The 19,513-nt window shown below is 36.4% G+C and overlaps 1 protein-coding gene across 5 annotated transcripts; it reads left to right on the top strand.

Moving 5' to 3' along the window:
* Positions 1-12,292: 12,292 nt before the first annotated feature.
* Positions 12,293-18,050, top strand: LOC126608644 (two-component response regulator-like APRR2). 5 transcript variants are annotated; one of them, XM_050276603.1, is made up of 13 exons: positions 12,293-12,509; positions 12,950-12,992; positions 13,322-13,542; positions 14,066-14,145; positions 14,281-14,347; positions 14,482-14,528; positions 14,680-14,757; positions 14,854-15,405; positions 15,630-15,770; positions 16,116-16,436; positions 16,524-16,592; positions 16,693-16,782; positions 17,430-18,050. In XM_050276603.1, exons 3-13 carry the CDS (start codon positions 13,413-13,415, stop codon positions 17,592-17,594), a joined length of 1,740 nt encoding a protein of 579 aa, XP_050132560.1. In that variant the 5' UTR covers positions 12,293-12,509; positions 12,950-12,992; positions 13,322-13,412; the 3' UTR covers positions 17,595-18,050. The 5 variants fall into 5 exon arrangements, with proteins under 5 accessions (XP_050132560.1, XP_050132562.1, XP_050132563.1 ...); XM_050276606.1 differs by lacking the exon at positions 12,293-12,509 and adding an exon at positions 12,595-12,774 and having other exon boundaries at positions 17,364-17,500; XM_050276601.1 differs by lacking the exon at positions 12,293-12,509 and adding an exon at positions 12,597-12,774.
* Positions 18,051-19,513: the final 1,463 nt, after the last annotated feature.

A 19,513-nucleotide genomic window follows, 5' to 3' on the forward strand; every position in this document is an offset into this window, starting at 1 on the left:
AATTGTTGTCGTCGAGTTTCATATCATGAAATCGTCACATAATATGCTTATTATTAATAAAATAAAAAACATATCTCTCAATGTAAACAACCATGCTATCACTCAACCATTAATCTCCTATTTTGTTATGCAATGATGTTTTCACAATATTCATAGCAGAAAATGCTCTCTCCACTGAAGTGGTTGCAACTAGTGACACCAAAGCCAATGTAAAAAGCTTATACACTATGTGAAACCCCAAAATTTTAAAGTGCTTAGAAAGTGTTGTTATGAATTTTGGAGTGTTTTCGAATTTTACGATTTATAGTTCATTTGAAATGGGTGATAATTTTACTTGAGTTCAAAGATTATTTTGAGGTAAAAAGATGAAAGTGGATGAGATTACGAGCTCGTGGCATCTTTTAGATTAATTTTCGGAGTTCAAACGAACTTACAGTGGAACTTTAAATTTGACGGATCGGAGAACACCATGTGGCAACCAAAGAATGGCTAAATTGATGACACATGGCAGCCACTAAGTGACTAAGTTTGCCACAAGGGATTAACCAACATGCCAGCTAGAATGTCACGTGGTACTTGAGTAGGGATTTGGATCCTCTCCCAAGCCCTAGGAGAGGATCCTCCTAACCAAGCAGTGTGGGCCGTTGAATTTTCATCCAACGGCTACAAATAGGGGGTCCCTTTAAAGATATATTAATTATAGCCGTTGGATGAAAATCCAATGGCCCACGCTACTTGATCAGGAGGATCATCTCCTTGGGCTAAGGAGAGGATCCAAATCCCTTGAGTGGGATGATAGGTTGAGGTGGCAGAATATAGGGGTAAGATGGCATAAATATTACATGCAAATAGTGAGCTGTTGATTTGTGGGAGACAACTCTCTAAACTTAAAGATAAGCCTACCAGGTGGAACTAGCCCCACTAATCATCCAATCAAAGGCATTTAGTTACCGTTCTTTTAACTATAAATAGGAGCTTCACTCCATTGTTTTTGGAAATGAGGCAGCATGCAGCATGCAGCATGTGAGCTCTCGTAGGAGAGAGAGAGATGGAGATAGCATGCATGTTAAGCCTCTATAGAGAGAGATTATGAGAGTTTGACAGGCAAGTGCATGCAAACATGTTGTGAACTTATGCTATATACTTAAGTTTAGTTCTTATACATTATATATGTATAGAGAGAGATTAGAAAATATAAGGGTGCAAGAAATACATGATGATTTAGGAGTGATCAATGAACTTGCTCAAGTACGTGGAGCTTAGCTATTGCAGTAGTGATGTGGATCTTCATTTTAGCTTTGGAATCGAGGTATTGGTGAGGAATATTGCTTGCTTGGTTTGGAGACTAGGTAGGGGATCCTCACTTACCCTAGTTATGGTATTTTGTGCATGTATGTATATGTAAATATACGAATGCCTGTGAAAGCTGCATATATTTTATTGTGATAGAACCATGAGGAAAAATGGTTTTGTTTTATATCATTATATGCTTGTTGTTTTATGCTACAAATTAAAGTGATGACTTGAGAGTGAAGGGGTTATAGCGACCGCCTTGGGTTTCGATCCCTAAACCTCCAAAAGGGCTACTATGAATGGATTAGTATCGCTACCTTTCTAGGAGAGGTACTAGGATATCTAAGGGTAGAGCATTAAAGGACACTCTCGCTACACCTTACCATAAATATATTCGTTCGGAGTTGGTCTAGGTAAAGGGGTAGTTGGTCATTGGACCGGTCATCAGGCATGTAGCGATTTATTGGGATCCCTATTTTCTTTTTAAAAGGAAATTTTGTGAGCATAAAATCTATTTTCAAAACTAAACAAAGCTTTTGTTGTGCATCAATCATTTTCCTATAGTATATATAGTGTCGTATATTATTTTCAAACCTAGTTGGGGTGGATTCCCTGAAGGGAAGCGATGAACGTTTGTGATGCTCACCCCTACTTTATTATAGGACCGGTGCACCTACAAATAGATGATATGGACTAAAGTCGGGAAAAGCATTGTATGTTACTTGTCAACTTCTTAGTCGCTCATTGACTTTCCACAGGTTTTTGGTTCGTACATATGCTTGATTCCCTTACCGTCTTGAAGGAATCTTTTGTAGCCAAACTTAGCACTTTGTACTTTCCAAATCGTACTAAAGAGTTGGTTTAGTATGATGATTACCTTGAACTCTTTGGTTTTGTTGTAAACTTCATCTTTGATGTAAAAAATTTATCCAAATTTTGTTGCCCTTTCATTCTTCGTTTTACCAAAATGACTTCCACTTCTGTATTGCTTAAAAATAAATTATTTTATCCCCCTCAAATAGCCTTATGTTCTGTTAGGAATGAAGTGTTATAGTGTTGGATTTTAACACTATAATATTGCATTACTAATAGAGCATGGCACTATTACGTGCTCCTTTTTGGGGCGTGACACACTAGCTTGTAGTTTTCACTCCTCCCAATCTTCACCAATTCCTTTGAAAGATCACTAATTTATTTCAACAATAAAATCTCACTATGCATCTTCATATCATAAATATAATTGTCAACTTGATTCAAAGATTCATAAGGTGTACACAATCAAAATCTTGAGAATAAAATTGGGCAAAACGAACTTTTTTTGTTGCTCAAAAGATGCAAAACTATTCGCTGGGCTCAAATATGTCATACAAAGAAGCAACTCGGTGTTTACCTCATTGAAGCAATCATTCAATTCTTTTAGCTGCATGCAAAGGACTTGAAATAGAGGTCTACATGATAATAATGGAAGTTTGTGAGTCTTGGAGCTTTACGCTTTATTTTTCCAAATGCGAAAGGCAAATCTTCCATGTTAGGAATATTAATATCATTTTAATAAAAAAAAAATTACATCACGAGACAAGTCCTCAAAGCCATCATCTCTCAAGGATTGTAGTCTTTACTTACATACTTCAACTAACACCATCACATTCACAATATCTTGATCTTTCTTTTGTTATACTTGTGATAACTTATTTGTAATTCCCAATATAAGTCTCACTAAAAAAGGTGAAATACAAATCAAAAGTTTTTATTTCTTTGAATAACTAATTTTCTTCACCTATATTAACTTGGTTGTGATCACCAATAGTCCATTGATGACACACCCCGACCCGGTATGCCCACTGGACTCCGAATCAAGCTGTGTTGGCCGACACTCGGAGGGTGACGAAGCCATAAACTGTAGTGATGTGAAAAATGTGAATAAATTTAAACCTAAAAACTCCTAAATATAAGAGGGCGCTTGTGAACGGGAATGAACCCATTTCAAACGTTATGTCAAAGCATAAGTAAAGTACAGTAAAGTAGGATAAGAATTATACCATCGAAGGTAACCACTTATACCGAGATTTGCCAAGAATCCTCGTCGACATGAACACTGCCACTAAAATCTGAAGAGGTGAAAAATAAGGATGAGTGGGCCTAAAAATAAAGTTTTGTAAAAACCTTTTCAAAAACATAGTAACCCCTCACTTTAAAACAAGTATAGCTTCCAAAATATACATACTACGTATAGTATGAAAAATACTTACCGTAGTCTACAATATCTCAAGACTTCCATACGTCACAAATTCGTAAATAAGCATATAACTTCTAGTAATCACAATATCACATCGAGTGCTTATCGACACATGCTGATACACGAGTTCATGCAGAGGTATTCTGACATGAACAGGACTGGGTGTAATAATGATTTACGCTCTAGTACTACAATCACATGAAGATTGGAGTTATGCGCATCACATACGATTCCTAATTGCCTATAGCAATTTAGGACAGGATTGGCACCTAAAATGGATCCAAAGTGAGCGTACAGTGTAATGTGAACATACACGTGAAAGACTGGCCCTGGCCTAGGCGAGTACTAACATCGGTGCAGCAACGATGAGCAGATAACGTAAATAAAATCATAAAATGGTAAATTGATAATTCACGTCACCATGATACTATTCATGGCTATAAATATAATTAAGGCATCAATAATAATACGCATACATGTGCATCCCGTAGGACGTAGCATAACTTCATAATTTCTATCAGTGCGCTAAATCTTATAAATGTCACGCTAATCTAGGCGTATTGTAGAAAAACTCTTTATGAAATGTATAAATGGAAACTAACAAATATATATATACACACACACACTATATAAAAGAAAAGACCCACTCACAAATACTTGTGAAGTCGTAGCCGTTCAAACTAGGATAGCCAAAGTCTCCGATAGTAATCGCACCTAAGCATAATATTAGGATATGTTAGTAAAACTCAACTAAAATGACTAAATTTGGGAAAACTGAGTGCCGATTTGGAATCAGAGCGTCGAAATATGCTAAGGAGGGTCCATGGTAAATTTTGTAAACAGTCAACGAAAAAGTCAACTGTCAACCTTAAAATGTCAACCAAGACGCCCTGACGGTCAACTACGTTAACACTTTGCAATTTCACTAAACGGATGTCAAAAACGGACTTTGTACGTCGAAATTAGCCTAGGAGGGTTCCCGACAAAATTTCAAAAAAGTCAACCAAAGTAAACTAACGGTCAACAATTAACTTCAACAGAATATTCCATTCTTAGATGGAATATTCTGTTAAAGTTAACTAAAAGGTTAACAGAATATTCCAAGGGAATATTCCTTCCAAATCACAAAGGAATCCGGGTTTAGGCTGGGTCGGATCTAGCCCACGGATTCGGTTAGGCTTAACGGGTCATGGGTTTGGGCCCTTTTTTTTTTCTTTTTTTTCTGAAACGAGTCAACCCAATCCCCGTCGCGGGTCTGGTTGTCGGTTCTAGGCTGGTTGGCCGGGATAGCTTCCCGAGCTCCGATCGAGCTCAAATCTTAACCATAACTCAACATTTAATTACCAAAATAAAGCTATGAGGATAGGGATTCTAATTATACCATTTTGGTTCTCCATTGTGGACGAAAAGTGACTGGTAAAAGATTGCAACACATAGGTCCTTCGCCGAAAAACTGGGAAATAGTTTTCCCAAATTATTTCTGTCACAAAACTTACCCAAAATCACTTATCACACTTAGATTTACACTAAGCAACTAGAGATATTCATCCCAAGGTATTTCAGACTCACCTTCACCGGAAATTGGCGACATCTCGTCGGCACCGGTGGTGGATGCATCACAGTTTGACTGCATCTATGTAGTGAATACAGGGAGAATAGAGAAAGCCTTAAGGTTTGAGATGAAGAGAAAATGGAGAACTGGTAAGGGTTAGGTGGTCGCTAGCCTCAGCGCTGGTAGTTGCAATCTCACGGTGTGGGTTCGACGGAGAGAGGGAGAGTTAGAGTGAGAAAGAACCGGAAGAGATGAGAGAATGAGAGAGTTTAAGGGAAAAGAGGGCTGAAAGAGACAAGGTGAGGTGGCAGCAAGGGATAGGTCCCAGAGGTCTGAAGCTCCTCTGTTCCTCTACTCTTGAAGGTATACCTTTTTCATGCCTCTCTTCGATCTGATAATCAACCATGTTTCTTTCTAAGATTATGTGTAGAGTTCCGGCAGTTGCTCCGGCTTAACCACCACCACTTTCTCCTTGTAATATGTCGGTTTCGACAAAGTCGTTCGTGGGTATCCACGAACTTCATTCTGATAGTCGGCTTTGCTCACTTGGCTCCCGATTATCCCTTGTTTATGGTTGTGCTCTTGTAGCAACTTGTGGTTGGAGGTGGCATCTATGGAGGCGTTACTGGATAGAGGAGGGGAATCGAGCATTGGACCTATTTCAAAGGGTGGAGATGGTGGTGGAAGCTTATGGCGAAAGCTGTGTAGTTTCTATGCCTTTTTGTTGTTGGCCTTTTTTTCTTTTTTCCTTTAGTTTTTAGGCCTTTTTTTGTTATATTTAAAGTGTGTGTTGAGCCTTTGTTGTAAAGTGTAGTTTTTGTAATAAAATTTCCTTTGACAAAAAAAAAGTATCAAAAAAAAAAAAAAAACCGAGGCCAACTTGGTCAATCTAATAGCCACCATATTGGCAAATTTGGGGGCGTGACAAGTATGAGAAGCAACAAATGAACAGAACCAATACTCCAAAGCTAAAAAAAAACTTGAATCCTAGCAACTAGAAATTTTATCACTTCACAACCCGCCACATAAGAGATTCTATGCACAAAACAATTAAGGGGATACTCTTTTAATACAAGTAGCGCCAGCTCCGATTTACAAGCAGAAGGAATACCATTGTACAATATAACTAAGTGGCGTGATCTGAAAGTTTTGTCTACCAATTTTCAAAATAAATGGACCACAACATTACACTGCAACTAAACAAAACCACAAGACTGCAAAATGTAATGTATTCTTTAACGAGGGAAATGTTTATCGGAATTGGATCCTCTCCGAGGCAATGCCTCGAGATCCTACTAACCGGACAACATGGAGCCGTTGGATCAAAATCCAACGGCTACAAATAGGAGGGTCCCTCTAAAAGTTATAATAATTGTAGTCGTTGGATCAAAATTCAACGGCCCATGCTGTTCGGTCAATAGGATCCTGAGGCATTGCCTCGGCGAGGATCCAATTCCATGTTTATCAGACACTTTTTTTTCTTCTTAAACACGGATATTTATTTTGATCATGAAACTGAATAAATCCAAAAAGTAAAGAAACAAGAGTATGAAAGAGTGAAAACTATTAACATGAGCAACTAATGGAAACTAAAATTGTGTAGCCTATCATTATGGAAATTGTTTACTTACCACGCAAAATAGCTTGTGGTTAACAGAGGAGTATAGAAAGCTACTTTTGGAGTGAGTATTTGATGTGTCATATAAACTCACATGTTTCATTCCACATTACTAATTGTATTCGTTTAGGTTAATATTTAAACTTTGGGCCTAGAGGAAAGAAAGACCAAAAGAACTAAAGAAAGGAGACTTGCCCGAGGCCCAACACCAAGCTCATCCATCTATCTCAAAGACAATATAACAGTCCCTCATTAATGCAAAGGATAGGTGCTTACAAGGGAAGTGACAACCGATGAAAATCAACCTACACTCAACCCAAAAGCACTTTCTGAATGGCAGAACATGTAAAAAGGCAATGACTCACTGAAGTGCTTTCGGGCAAAGCTTGCAACAGCCAAGATCATTGCCTTTAAAAGGGAAAATAAGGCCCAGAGACAAGGACACTCAACCAATAAAACAAACAAACATACAAACTCTACTCTCAAGCCACATTTGCATACAAAAGCTGTAACCAACCCAGACCTCAATCCTTTTCAGGATAACTCCCTACAAAAACCATCTTTTGTCTAGTTTAAAGCTATGTTATCACCCCTAGTGGCGTAGTATCAATTCTTTCATGTAAACTTGTTTACCATCCACCCATTCCAAACACACAACCCTTTGTAATCATATAGAGAAGAAACTGCAAGACGTTCAACCTTGCCCGACAAGGTGAAATCTTGCCCGACTCTCTTTGTTTTGTCTTTCCATTAGTAAAGCTGATATTATGATGTATTCTCCAGTATATATTCAAGTTATTTCCAGTCTTTTGGTGATGAGAAGTTCCATTGGTCCTCAGATCTCCATTTAGTGGTTTTACTATCATAAAAGATGAACGGGAATTAGACTGATGGCTTAAGCTAGATCTGGACTTTCAACCTTTAAAGCATACAAGATAATGAACTAAAAGTCCTTGGTCTCAAGGCAAAAAAAAGAACTTAATGTAGACTTAACTTATCTACAACAATCCTTTGATAACACGAAGTCAGAATAACTTGGGGAGCAAGTAATCGACTTAAATGCACTTGTTATGCATCTGCCACACTGAGATGACAATGGCACGCCTAAGAACTTAGTTAGTTTTGATTATGAGCCTCAAGGCCTACACCTAAGGCCCCACAAAGGCACCTTTCAGAACTAATTTTGTTCTCCTCTTGCAGCCTCTAAACAAGAAGGAGCCCGACAACCAACCAAAGTGCCAACTCCTTGGGGAGTTGTGTGCTCGAACCAGGGGCCTTCTCCAAGGAAATTCCTGCCCGAACAGTATTTGCCTACAAACTCTTTTACTTTGGGAGCATTAAAAACTGGAAAATTCACACGTTAGTGAAGGATTTCATAATTAATCAGACTGATATCATCTTATTGTTTTCAATTAATAATGTTATATTATTATGTGAGGAGAGGAATATAAATGGAAATGCTTCTTTAAAATACATGTAGGGCTACTTTGGTATTGTTATACTTTTTAGAAAAAACTGTTTCTACTGTGCTGCGAGAAGTTGTTGAGTGTTTGGTAAACTTTTTTTTTGTAATAGTGCTTTTAACAAAAAAAATAATATATGAGTGTTTAGTAAAATTTTATATAAATTGCAGTGAATATTTTAAATGACTAAAAAGAATATGGTATTTGATGTGATATAATAATTGTCAAAGAGAATAATGTAGGGGCAATGATTGTAATTTTGTAAAATATGTGGAGGTATACTTGTCATTTGAAAATTTCATTAAATGAGCATTGATTATTATGCTTTGAAAACAAAGCACTTTTTTATATCTGCTTTTCTAATTGGCAATAGTTTTTTATTTTTTTTGAAAATCACTTTTTTGTTTTACCAAACACATTTGATGTTCCTGGTTTTTTTAATAAGCTGTTTTTTTTTTTAAAGCACTACAATCCCAAACCATCCCTGATTCTCCAAACACTTTTGATGTTCTTGATTTTTTTAATAAGCAATTTTTTTAAATTGTCCCTCAACTTTAACCCAATTAGGGCAATGATCCCTCAACTAAAAACTTATGACCATTTGGTCCCTTAACTCCACAAGATGTGTGGTTATGGTCATTTTCGTCAATCCCGTTAGAACTTCCATAAAAAACGAGTAAAATAAGAAGAATCATTGTTTCAATCGGGTTAAAGTTGGGGGACCATTGCTCCAATTAGGTTAAAGTTGAAAGACCATTTCTCTAATTTGGTTAAAGTTGAGGGACCATTTATACAATTTTCTCATTTAATTTCTCATATTTGCCTCTTGATTCAGCCTCACACACATTGCACGTGACTCATTTTGACAAAACTTTTAATGAAGTTGACGAAAATGACCATAGCTGCACATTTTGATGAGTTGAGAGACCATTGCTCCAATTGAGTTAAAGTTGAGGGAACATTGCTACAATTTTCTCTTTAAAAGCACTTCTATTTAGCATACATCAAGATTTTTAAGAAAAAAAAACAAATGCTTCATGTAAAGACACTTTAACTAATTTAACAAAAAAAAGACACTTTAACTGCTTCTTAAATGAAGCACACAATCGGTTCTTTCAGAAAGTACTTCAAATATTTTTCTTTGTTATGTCAAATATTATTAGTTATTTTAAAATCACTTTCAAACGAACACTAAAGTGTTTTACCAATAGCATTTGCATCATGATTCAATTGTGGGCATTATATGACAAGAAAATTATCGATGGAGATCAAAGCTCTAATTAAAAGTAAAGAAAAATCATGATACAAAGGACACTTTAAATCTCTATCCATGGAAAAGTGTGATGTGGTATGATGGCTAAAAGAATTAAAAATGGAATGTTAGTTGAGTGTGACTAAATCCCAAGCCATGTCCTGATTAAAAGAGGAAAATCCTAAATGCCCACTATAGCTTATTAAAGACTAATGAACAATTAGACTATGAACATGAATTTTTTTTTAAACAAAAAATATTATCTGTACTAAAAAAAATATGTGTGCTTAACACAATGAGCTAGCAACAAAGTAGATCAAATTCACTTTTAGCAAGAATTGAACCTAAGATCTTTCACTTATACCTAAATTGATTAGGAGCATTCATCTTTACATACGTGGTCCACTAAATTCGATTTTATATGTCCCAATATTTAGCTTGGTTGGTATAACAATTCATCCTTATCCACGTGGTCATGAATTCAATCCTCTCTCTCTCCCATCATTGCTATTTGGAAAAAAAAAATAGATAGGAATTAAACATGCGGATAAATGGTTGAGATTCCCAATTTAACAACATATACATGTCTATTTTAATGTTTAAATTAAGGATAATGCTAGGGAAATTATATTTGTAGAGAAAATTTTGGAAACTAAAAGACATAAAAATTAATGATTGGTTTATTACTTAAACGTTGATAAACGTTCTTATTCTTATTTGTGACACATCATTTAGTTTGCAAATTTAGTCTTCCTAGTATTACCCTTAAATTAAAAATAGTCTGACAAGGTAACAATTTTTATGTACACAAGAAAATTAATGCAGTGTAATATATGAAATAATATGCATTGAGTGTAATATTATGAGGAGATATTTTCTATATATCCAGAATACAAGTTGGTATATCACGTGTTATAATATAAGCAGAGAACGAATATATTTTTTAATATCCCTCCACTTGTACTATGACATGTCGTGTACCACCTTGTATTCCGTATACTGAAAGAATAATGCTGGCATTGCCCCTTGGAAAGATAAGCTCATTCTCCCACTTATAAATAACTTATTTTGACCATAAAAAATTTATAATTGGAACCATTTAATTTCTTAATCTTCGTTTGAAAACCATTCTTACAAAAGAATCATTTAGAACTAAGATCGTGTTGTCATTCAAATGTATCAAATAAATGAACAATTCGTTTTTAACGTGTTAATGCCTATGATTATTTGATACATTAGAATGATAAATCATTTCCGATTCGAATGATCTTTTATAGGAGTAATCTTCAAATAAAGAATAAGAAATTGAATGATCCCAATTATAAAATTCTACAATAAAATATATTATTTGCAAGTAGAGAAATAAGCTAAATGATATGTCTCCAATAAGAAATAGGCTTAAATGTTAGAATGGTCCCTATGTTTTAGTCATTGGGTCAATTTAGTCCTTATGTTTTCAATTTGGCCAATAACATCCTGACTCCGCCATAGCACGATATTGTCCGCTTTGGGCCATGCCTCACAAATTTGTTCTTAAGCTTCCACCAAAAGCGCGTCATGCTAGGAAGAGAGGGGCATGTACATATAAGGCCAAGGACCAACCCCCACCCCGCCAATGTGGGATACTACAATCCACCCCCCTTAGGGAGACCGATATCCTCGTCGGCACATCCAAACGGACGGTGAGTCTGGCTCTGATACCAAACTACCACATTCCGACTCCGCTGTAACACGATATTATCCGCCTTGGACCGCGCCCTCACGAATTTGTTTTTGGGCTTCCACCCAAAATATGTCATGCTAAGAAGAGAGGGGCATGTACATATAAGGCCAGGGACCAACCCACCCCGCTGATGTGGGGTACTACAAATTTGGTCCTTGTATTTATCTCCGTAAGTCAATTAAGGACATTTCCATCTAATTTATGCAAAAATAAATAAAAATTATTATAAACTTATTTATAAAATTATTTATTTGATTTAAAATATTTAAAAGTAAAACAAAATAAAAAATTAAATGATAAATTATTCTCCTCCCAACTCTTTGACCTCCTCCCTAACGTTACCCTCTTTTTTTCTATGTCACAACCTTAATCATTTTTCAGATTGGAAGTTTATCTCTTATATGTGTTTTTCTCATTGATTTGCATTTTTCTGTAAAGAGAAAGAGTAATTATATCTCTTATAATTTTTCTTATGAATTGTTTAACAGAGATTGAATAAAATGTTTTTAATTAGCTAACAGAGACAAACACGAAGACTAAATTAGCCAAATCGAAAACATGGAGACTAAATTGACCATATGACTTAACACATAGACCATTTTGATATTTACAAGTTCGTGAACATTTAAGTAATAATTCAATCATCAATATCCATTGATTTCTCTAGCATTATCTTTGAGGAAATGCAAATATTTTATATAAAAAAAAACTAATGAAAAATGCTTGAAAACTTTAAGTTTTAATGATAAGGACAAAATAAGGAGTAAAATGAATAGTAGCAGGATTGATTTTTTAGTGTAAAAATATGATTTTTTGTTAAAATAAATAGTAACGAAAGTTTTCCATTAAAGTTGTTTTTTATATATCATTAGGAGAAAAAATGACTTTCCGGTAGGTTTTTGGGATATGCACTAAAAATAGGACTTGAATCCTCTCCTGAGCTAATGGAGAGGATCCTCCTAATCATGAGCCGTTGGATTTTTATTCAACGGCTATAAACAGGGGATCCCTTTAAAGTTATAATAATTATAGCCGTAGGATAAAAATCCAACGACCTGGAGGATCTCTCCATTAGCTCAGGAGAGGATCCAAATCCCTAAAAATAGTTCTTAGATAGAGAGAAATTTTATATTGGCCTGTAAAAGAGGGAACCTCTGCATATTCTGTGGTCCGTAAACACCCGATGGTAAATGTGGGCAGAGGAGGTCTCAGACAGCCTTCAGAAAACGCACTCAAGCCTCTCTCTCTCTCTCTCTCTCTCTCTCTCTCTCTCTCTCTGTTGTAACTTATAAGCAGCCGTCTATATACATCCAAGAAGTGGAAGAGGACCTGAAGAAGGACGGAGAAAAAGCCTTTTCTTTCCACATTTGAGGTGACAGTTTTTATCCATTTGTGTTTGGTAAAGAGTAAGAGAGATTTTATCCTTCACTGCATTTTCTTTGACCGACATATCGATCGTGTTAGTGTATGCGTTTAACTTTTTCGCTTTGGGGAACTTACTCTTAAGCTATATTATAGTGCTGCCTTTTCTGGTGCTTTTGAGCTTAATTATATGTCCATGCATGCCTTTGCCTAAGTTGTGAAGTCTGTTGTTTTAGTTTTCACTCTCAAGAATTTCCCAGTTTTTGTTTCAGACGGTATTGCCTTTTTTTAGTTAACCTCATCATTTTCTTCTGAGATGATAAAGATCTTACATATATTACTGTCTGTTGTTTTAGTTTTCACTCTCAAGAATTTCCCATTTTCTTGTACCTTTCACAATTTTTTATTTATTTGGCATAGATCTTACATTTGGTTTTTGTCTATTTGTAGTTCTGGAAAATTAGCATTAGCAAATAAGATCTTCAGACTTTGGGTAAAATCTCTCTCTAATTGTTCCAATTGAGAACTCTTATCATCTGTTTTCTGTCTAATTTCTTCTTTCTTCTATCTTTTTTTCTTTTTTTTTCCAGAAAATAAGACCTAATGCATAATTTGAATAATGGGGTGTCCCTAGATTTCCAAAATGTACTGGGAATCTATAAGTTAGCAGCACCCCAGTTTATAAATTGTTTAGTCTATTGTGATTTACTTACTCATATGGTTTATTTTATTTACTTTGATATTATCAGATCAAGAAAAGATGGTTGGCTAAACAATCTTTTATTTTTATTTTTATAAATCTCGTTTTGATTAATCTTGCAGAGTTGATTAATTAGATGGTGTTGGTTAAAAGCTGTGATCTGCAACAGCAGTACACAAGGACAGCAGCCTGAGAAAGGATGCCAAACCAGCTATGGTTTGCACTGCCAATGATTTGCAGCAGTGGAATGATTTCCCGAAGGGCCTCAGAGTTCTTCTTCTTGATGGAGACACCACTTCTGCTTCCCAGATAAGATCAAACCTTGAGGCGATGGATTATATTGGTTAGAGATTATTTCTTTCTTGGCAAAACAATTTTGTTTCCGAAACTAGAAACATATTAATTTCACTTTTTTCTCATTTGTTCATTAGTATGCTGGTCTCCATTTTCAAAAGCATCTTAATTATGATGCTTCTTTATATAGATGCATTCTCTATTTCATTTAGATGTCGATTTGGATTTTACTCGTATGGAGCTTAGGAAGCTACCTGACCATGGAAGAAGAATCAATTCTTACAATTCTCAACACCACCATTGGTTTTATTTCCCTTTTTGTTTTGTTTACTTTTTTGTTAAATTGAATAGTTGGCTAGGCGTTTGAGTTTAAATAATGTAAATCTCTGAGCTAAACAGATGTGTTGAATGCAGGGAAAAAAATTCATGCTGTTTAGATCTAAATAGCTTAATGACATATATAGCAGTGCTGGTTTAATTCTAAATGATTATACTGCTTTAGTTTAATCTGTTTGTTTCACTGTTTGGCTTGCGTATACACATTTTGGGTAACATTATCGTGTTGATTGCAGTTACTGCATTCTGCAATGAAACCGAAGCATTGTCAGCATTTTCAAGCAACCCTGAAAGTTTCCATGTTGCAATTATTGAGGTAATGAACTTAAAACGAAACTATAACGTAATTCTTTTCAAAGAAGTTTAACATGCTTCTGCAGAGCAATGATTCTTAATAGCTAATTTAAATGTTTGGATGACAAAAGCAATCCACTCTGTTCATTGGTCCCAGGTAAATGCAAACAATGGCCATTGGGGTTTCCAATTTCTTGAAACTGTTAAGGAGTTGCCTATCATTAGTAAGTTTAGAAAGTAATTCTAACCATTTTAAGTTCACCATGAAACTGTGTTCTGGATTTTGTGATTTGTAGTTCGTTTCTATTTTAGTTCTTTAATCATTTTGTTTGTCAACCCGCTTACTTCTTTCTTACAGTGACTTCAAACATTCATTGCCTGAGCACCATGATGGAGTGTATAACAGTAAGCTATCTGCTCTGACCTGTTAATTAACCTTTCAATGGAACCGACAATTTTGTGATTCAAGTTTAGCTCTACCGTCTTAATACTCAAACCACAACTCAAGGTTCTAACTTCATTTCCCTCATATGTTGTCATGTCGGTCTATTTTCAGCTTGGTGCAGTTGAATTCCTGCTTAAACCAGTCTCTGAGGACAAACTTAGGAATATTTGGCAGCATGTGGTCCATAAGGTCTGTCGAGTATGGAAATGTTGTTTCAAGATCTACCACAAAGTATTATGCGATTCTTGCGAGTAGAAATTTTCTGATTTTGTAAATCCTGAGCAGGCATTCAATGCAGGAGGAAGTGTCATCTCTGAAACGCTCAAGCCTGTCAAAGTGTCAGTAGTATCCATGTTGCAGCCCAAACAGGAAAATGAAGAACAGAACTGTAAAATCTCAATGGAAACAGAAAATGTTCTGCGGGTGCATGAAAATGACCAAGAACAATCAGCAGGGAGTGATAAGTACCCAGCTCCTTCAACGCCGCAGATTAAACAAGGATCACGATTACTGGATCATGGAGATTGCCTATATCAAATTAACTACATGTCAGAGAAGGTGAGTGGGGAGCATGACAGTGAATCTAAATCAATCGAAACTATGTTTTGCAATCCAATTGATGAAAGGAATCTTCGCATGAGAGAACCTCATCATATGCCTAGGAAGACGGTGATTAAAGAGGAAAATGACTCAGGTGATGGGTCTAAGAGTGAGGTTAATATGTCCCATCACCCGGATGATATAGACAGTGGCAATGATAATGGTGGTGCTGCTGAAAATCTGAGCAAAGCATCAGTTCCCAATACTTCGTGCAAATCTAATCGGAAGAAGATGAAGGTACTTAATTTAACAGTCAATATCATGATAGATTGTTTGAGCTTTTTCAGTTCGTACCCTTACTAGTGCAGACAACATTTATGTGTGTTGGTCATGCATTAGTGCACTAGTTGTCCTCTTGGAAAATTATGTACTAAGTTGTGCTACTTCAATTATTAAGTACGTAACAGCACTTGAAGATTTTGAAAATCTTATTACATTTGCGATTTTATGTTTGGTTTCAGGTAGATTGGACACCTGAACTGCATAAGAAATTCATGAAGGCAGTAGAGCAATTGGGTGTGGATCAAGCCATTCCTTCTCGAATACTAGATCTGATGAAAACTGAAGGTTTGACGAGGCATAATGTAGCAAGCCATCTCCAGGTGCGTATTTTTCTAATTCTTTGATAACCAATCATGTTCTGTTTCGTTATAATCATTTCCTTGAGTGATTGAACAATTTCAGATTGCGATTGCAAGCAAACATTTTTATACTCGTTATTTTATAATTACCGAAACACATTCCTATGATTGCTGATGATCCAAAGCTCAGCTCTATCCTATCGATTCCCATGAATGGGATAAAATTTGTGTCCAAAAAACTCTTCTACCTGCCAGTTAAAGCTTCAGTTATTTTAATTAATCCTTTTTTGTTGAGTGTTCATATCATATTTGGCATTTAGTTTGTGAACATGCGATGATTGATTAGTATTGTTACCATGCAAGCAGAAATATCGCATGCATAAGAGACACATTCTACCCAAGGACGAAGACCGGAGATTGCCGCCACCGCATCATCCTCCAGGTGCTAGAGATCAAACTCACCAAACGAGTTATTATCCTCATAGTCACAGGCCTATCATGGCCTTCCCTCCATATCATTACAACAATACCACTCTATCAATGCCACCAGCCTATCCTATGTGGGGATCACAGCCACCTGCCGGCAGTCATCCAGCCACCGTCCAGATGTGGGGCCAACCTGGCTATCCCCATTCTCATTGGCAACTGTCAGATCAAAGTTGGCAGTACTGGAACCCTTATCCAGGGGTAATGTATTGTTCGTCATCCTCACAAGTAAATATATTTTGTAAATACAATCTGTTTGTGTTTAAACCTAAACGCTAAACCGTACAGATGCAAGCTGAAGCATGGGGTTGCCCAGTAATGCCACCTGAGCAAGGTGGCTATTCCTCTTATCCTCAAGTGAGTATGCCAATGAATTAAAATTTCTACTACTCTTTGGTTATATATGTAATATATACGCACAGGTGTTGTTTCACACTCATTTGTTTGAAAATTGCAGAATGCATCAGGTTTTCAAAGTGCAGGAGGTCATGTAGTTGAAAACGGCCATAGGTACAGCATGCCACGAAACTCTTTCAACATTCATCTGGTAACACCACAAACCCAGCTTCTTCGTTCATGCACATTGTTCTAAATTTAGACATTGCATCTAACTAAACTTAGTGAAAACCTTGAATTTCTACTGTGACACACAATTTCAAGCACAAGGCCTTGAATGTCTGTTCATTTTCTTGACTGAAATGCCCTTCCGTGTGACGAGGGGCTCACGAGGTTAACCAACAGTAGTTTACCAGACATTTTAATTCAAAGTGGGACTTGTTTTTGAATTGCAATGTTTGATAAACTACTGGTACCAAAAGTGAAATTTAGCCTTCAACTGTTATTTGTCCAATTGGTCATCATTTTGTGTGAAAAGCATTACAAAAATCAAAATGAACAAGGAAAAGCCACTCATTCAATTATATGATCGAGAACGACTTTGTGTTTGCACCAAAATAATGCTTATCCATGTTGGGCTAAAATGTTGGTTGAATCATTTGCTACTTGAATTAGACAATACATTTTATGATACGCTATGACTACTCTGGCTTCAAAACACATATTTGCATGCAGTACTTGACGGGAATCGTTATTAGTACTTCAAAATGGTTGTCATGTATATATTTTCAGTCCTTCTGAAGTGCCAATGACAGCTCCGGGACATATCTAACCGTCAGGGTAATATATATGCTGCAGTCAGAAGAGGTGGTTGACAAGGTTATGAAGGAGGCAATAAGCAAGCCATGGCTACCCTTCCCTTTAGGCCTCAAGCCTCCTTCCACTGAAGGTGTACTAGCCGAGCTAACAAGGCAAGGCATCTGCAACATTCCTCAGATCAACGGCTCCCATACACAGGGCTAGTGTTGTCCTCCTCACTTCACTCGGCTAATCAAGTCAAGGTCCATAACTACGTGTACAATTTAGGCAGCAAGGTATTCTTTTTCTGTCAAATTTTAACATGTTTTGGACACTTGATGCCGTGGGGTTGAGGAGAACGAGACTACATCATCGATCGTCATCCAAAGCGCTCCCTACGGAGAGGGACAGTAAGCTTTTGACATTTGACAATTGGGATGGCCATGAATTAGACACGTTTCCTCGTCGTGTGGAAATTATTCAAAATTGCTCATTGTAAATAGTTCCAAAAGACAAGGGCCTAGCTAGTGCGTTTGTTGCACATATTATCTTGAATTGGACTAGTTTCAGATATTAATTTGGACTGGTTTAGAATAGACTAAGCTAAACTGATTTATAAAACGTTTGGTACAATGTCGTATTAAAAAGCAGCAGAATAATAAAAATTAATTCTCCTTGGTTTTTCTGTTCTTTTTTCTTTTCCTTCTATAATACGGTTGCAGAGGATTTCAAGTCCTCTACTTTTTGGGGGGAGGGTTTCGCTAAGACCGCCTGATAAAGCATTTTGTTGACATGAATCCGACTTAATCTCATTAAAATCAGTCTTTACTCGCACCAAACATGGACTAGTAATCGTTGCTAAGCCTGTTCTAACAACCACGCCCTTGGGTGTGAAAAAAAAATAAGAAAATAATAATAATGGAAGGGACAGCTGTTTACTCTGCCATCTGCCTTTACCATGAGGGACTTGTGAATATGGCTAGTTCTTCCGTGACATACATGATTTAGAAAAAGGAAAAGATCATTAGAAGTGGTTAATTGTTTAACCACTAAAATAAAAAAATAAAAAAAACTCTTGCAGGAAAAATTATTTGCGTCGCATAAAATACAGACAAAATAAATTGATGAGATGAAAGAGATTCGAGTGAACGGAAAGGGAAAAATGAAGGATCAATTCCACTTTAACTCTACTTGAACACATTTGATTTTTTTTTCATTTACCGACAAAAACTTGTGCTCAAAAGCTATTTAGTTTGAGCACAGGTTTTTCTGGTCCAAGTTTATCTTGGTTTTAACATGAATAATTTTCCTTGGTTAACGTTAGTTGTAGTTTTGCCAATATTCGAGGGTTCCTTAATTTTTCTGGTCCTTAGGCTAACTACGACTAGTTGAATTTCGTAAGAGAGGAAAAGGTTTCTTTTTAGTACGTCTAGTTCACCAGGTTCTACCACTGCAGGGCTAGTTGCCATTCTACCATTACGAAAGTAGTCCAAGGGACAGGATTCCAGGATTTTGAAATGCGGATTTGGTGTATCTTACGACACGAGTTGACGACAGCCATGCACCACCTATGTCTGAGTTCTCAAAGCGGCACCCCTCTTTTTCAAGAGGATTAGTGGCATGTCAAGCCCTGGTAAGGTTATTCACTTTGCATCGAATTAAACACATGCTCCACTACACACCTAGAAAAAGAGGATGAATCAAAACATAGTTGCTACACCAAAACTGGGCACAAAGAACCAGCCAGAATGACCTAAAGGATCCAATTTTTTCCATCATTTTCGTATCCGTAATATTGGGAAAAAAATGTCTGACTCCAAGTTGTTCAAGAATAGTGGCGTTGAGTTTATCCAAGTTTCTCATGCGTGGTTCCTGCCACAACACTTTCCTAGTGTGTAGTGACGTTCATTGTTCAATCACGAAAAATAGACTCGGTCCACTTATTTTTATTTCTCGAACCGAAAGATCCATGAATTGGTATCTTAATGCATAAATGGTCCCCTGTTTTTTTGGGACCGACATAATCATTTACGGGCCCTCGTAAATATGATTTGCGAGCGTATTGAGTAACATAATAGTGAAGTAAAGATTTTTAATACCGGTGTTGTATTTCAAGTAGACGATGGCATTTCTCGTAAACATCC

Source organism: Malus sylvestris, chromosome 16, assembly GCF_916048215.2.
Source record: "Malus sylvestris chromosome 16, drMalSylv7.2, whole genome shotgun sequence".
Lineage (NCBI taxonomy): Eukaryota > Viridiplantae > Streptophyta > Magnoliopsida > Rosales > Rosaceae > Malus > Malus sylvestris.

What these genes read in the sequence shown, in the direction of transcription:
- LOC126608644 (XM_050276603.1), top strand. Translation starts at nt 13,413, where the DNA reads ATGGTTTGCACTGCCAATGATTTGCAGCAGTGGAATGATTTCCCGAAG. An exon ending in TCCATGTTGCAATTATTGAG is followed by an intron (nt 14,146 to 14,280) that starts GTAATGAACTTA and finishes CATTGGTCCCAG; the next exon opens with GTAAATGCAAACAATGGCCA. An exon ending in TAAGGAGTTGCCTATCATTA is followed by an intron (nt 14,348 to 14,481) that starts GTAAGTTTAGAA and finishes TCTTTCTTACAG; the next exon opens with TGACTTCAAACATTCATTGC.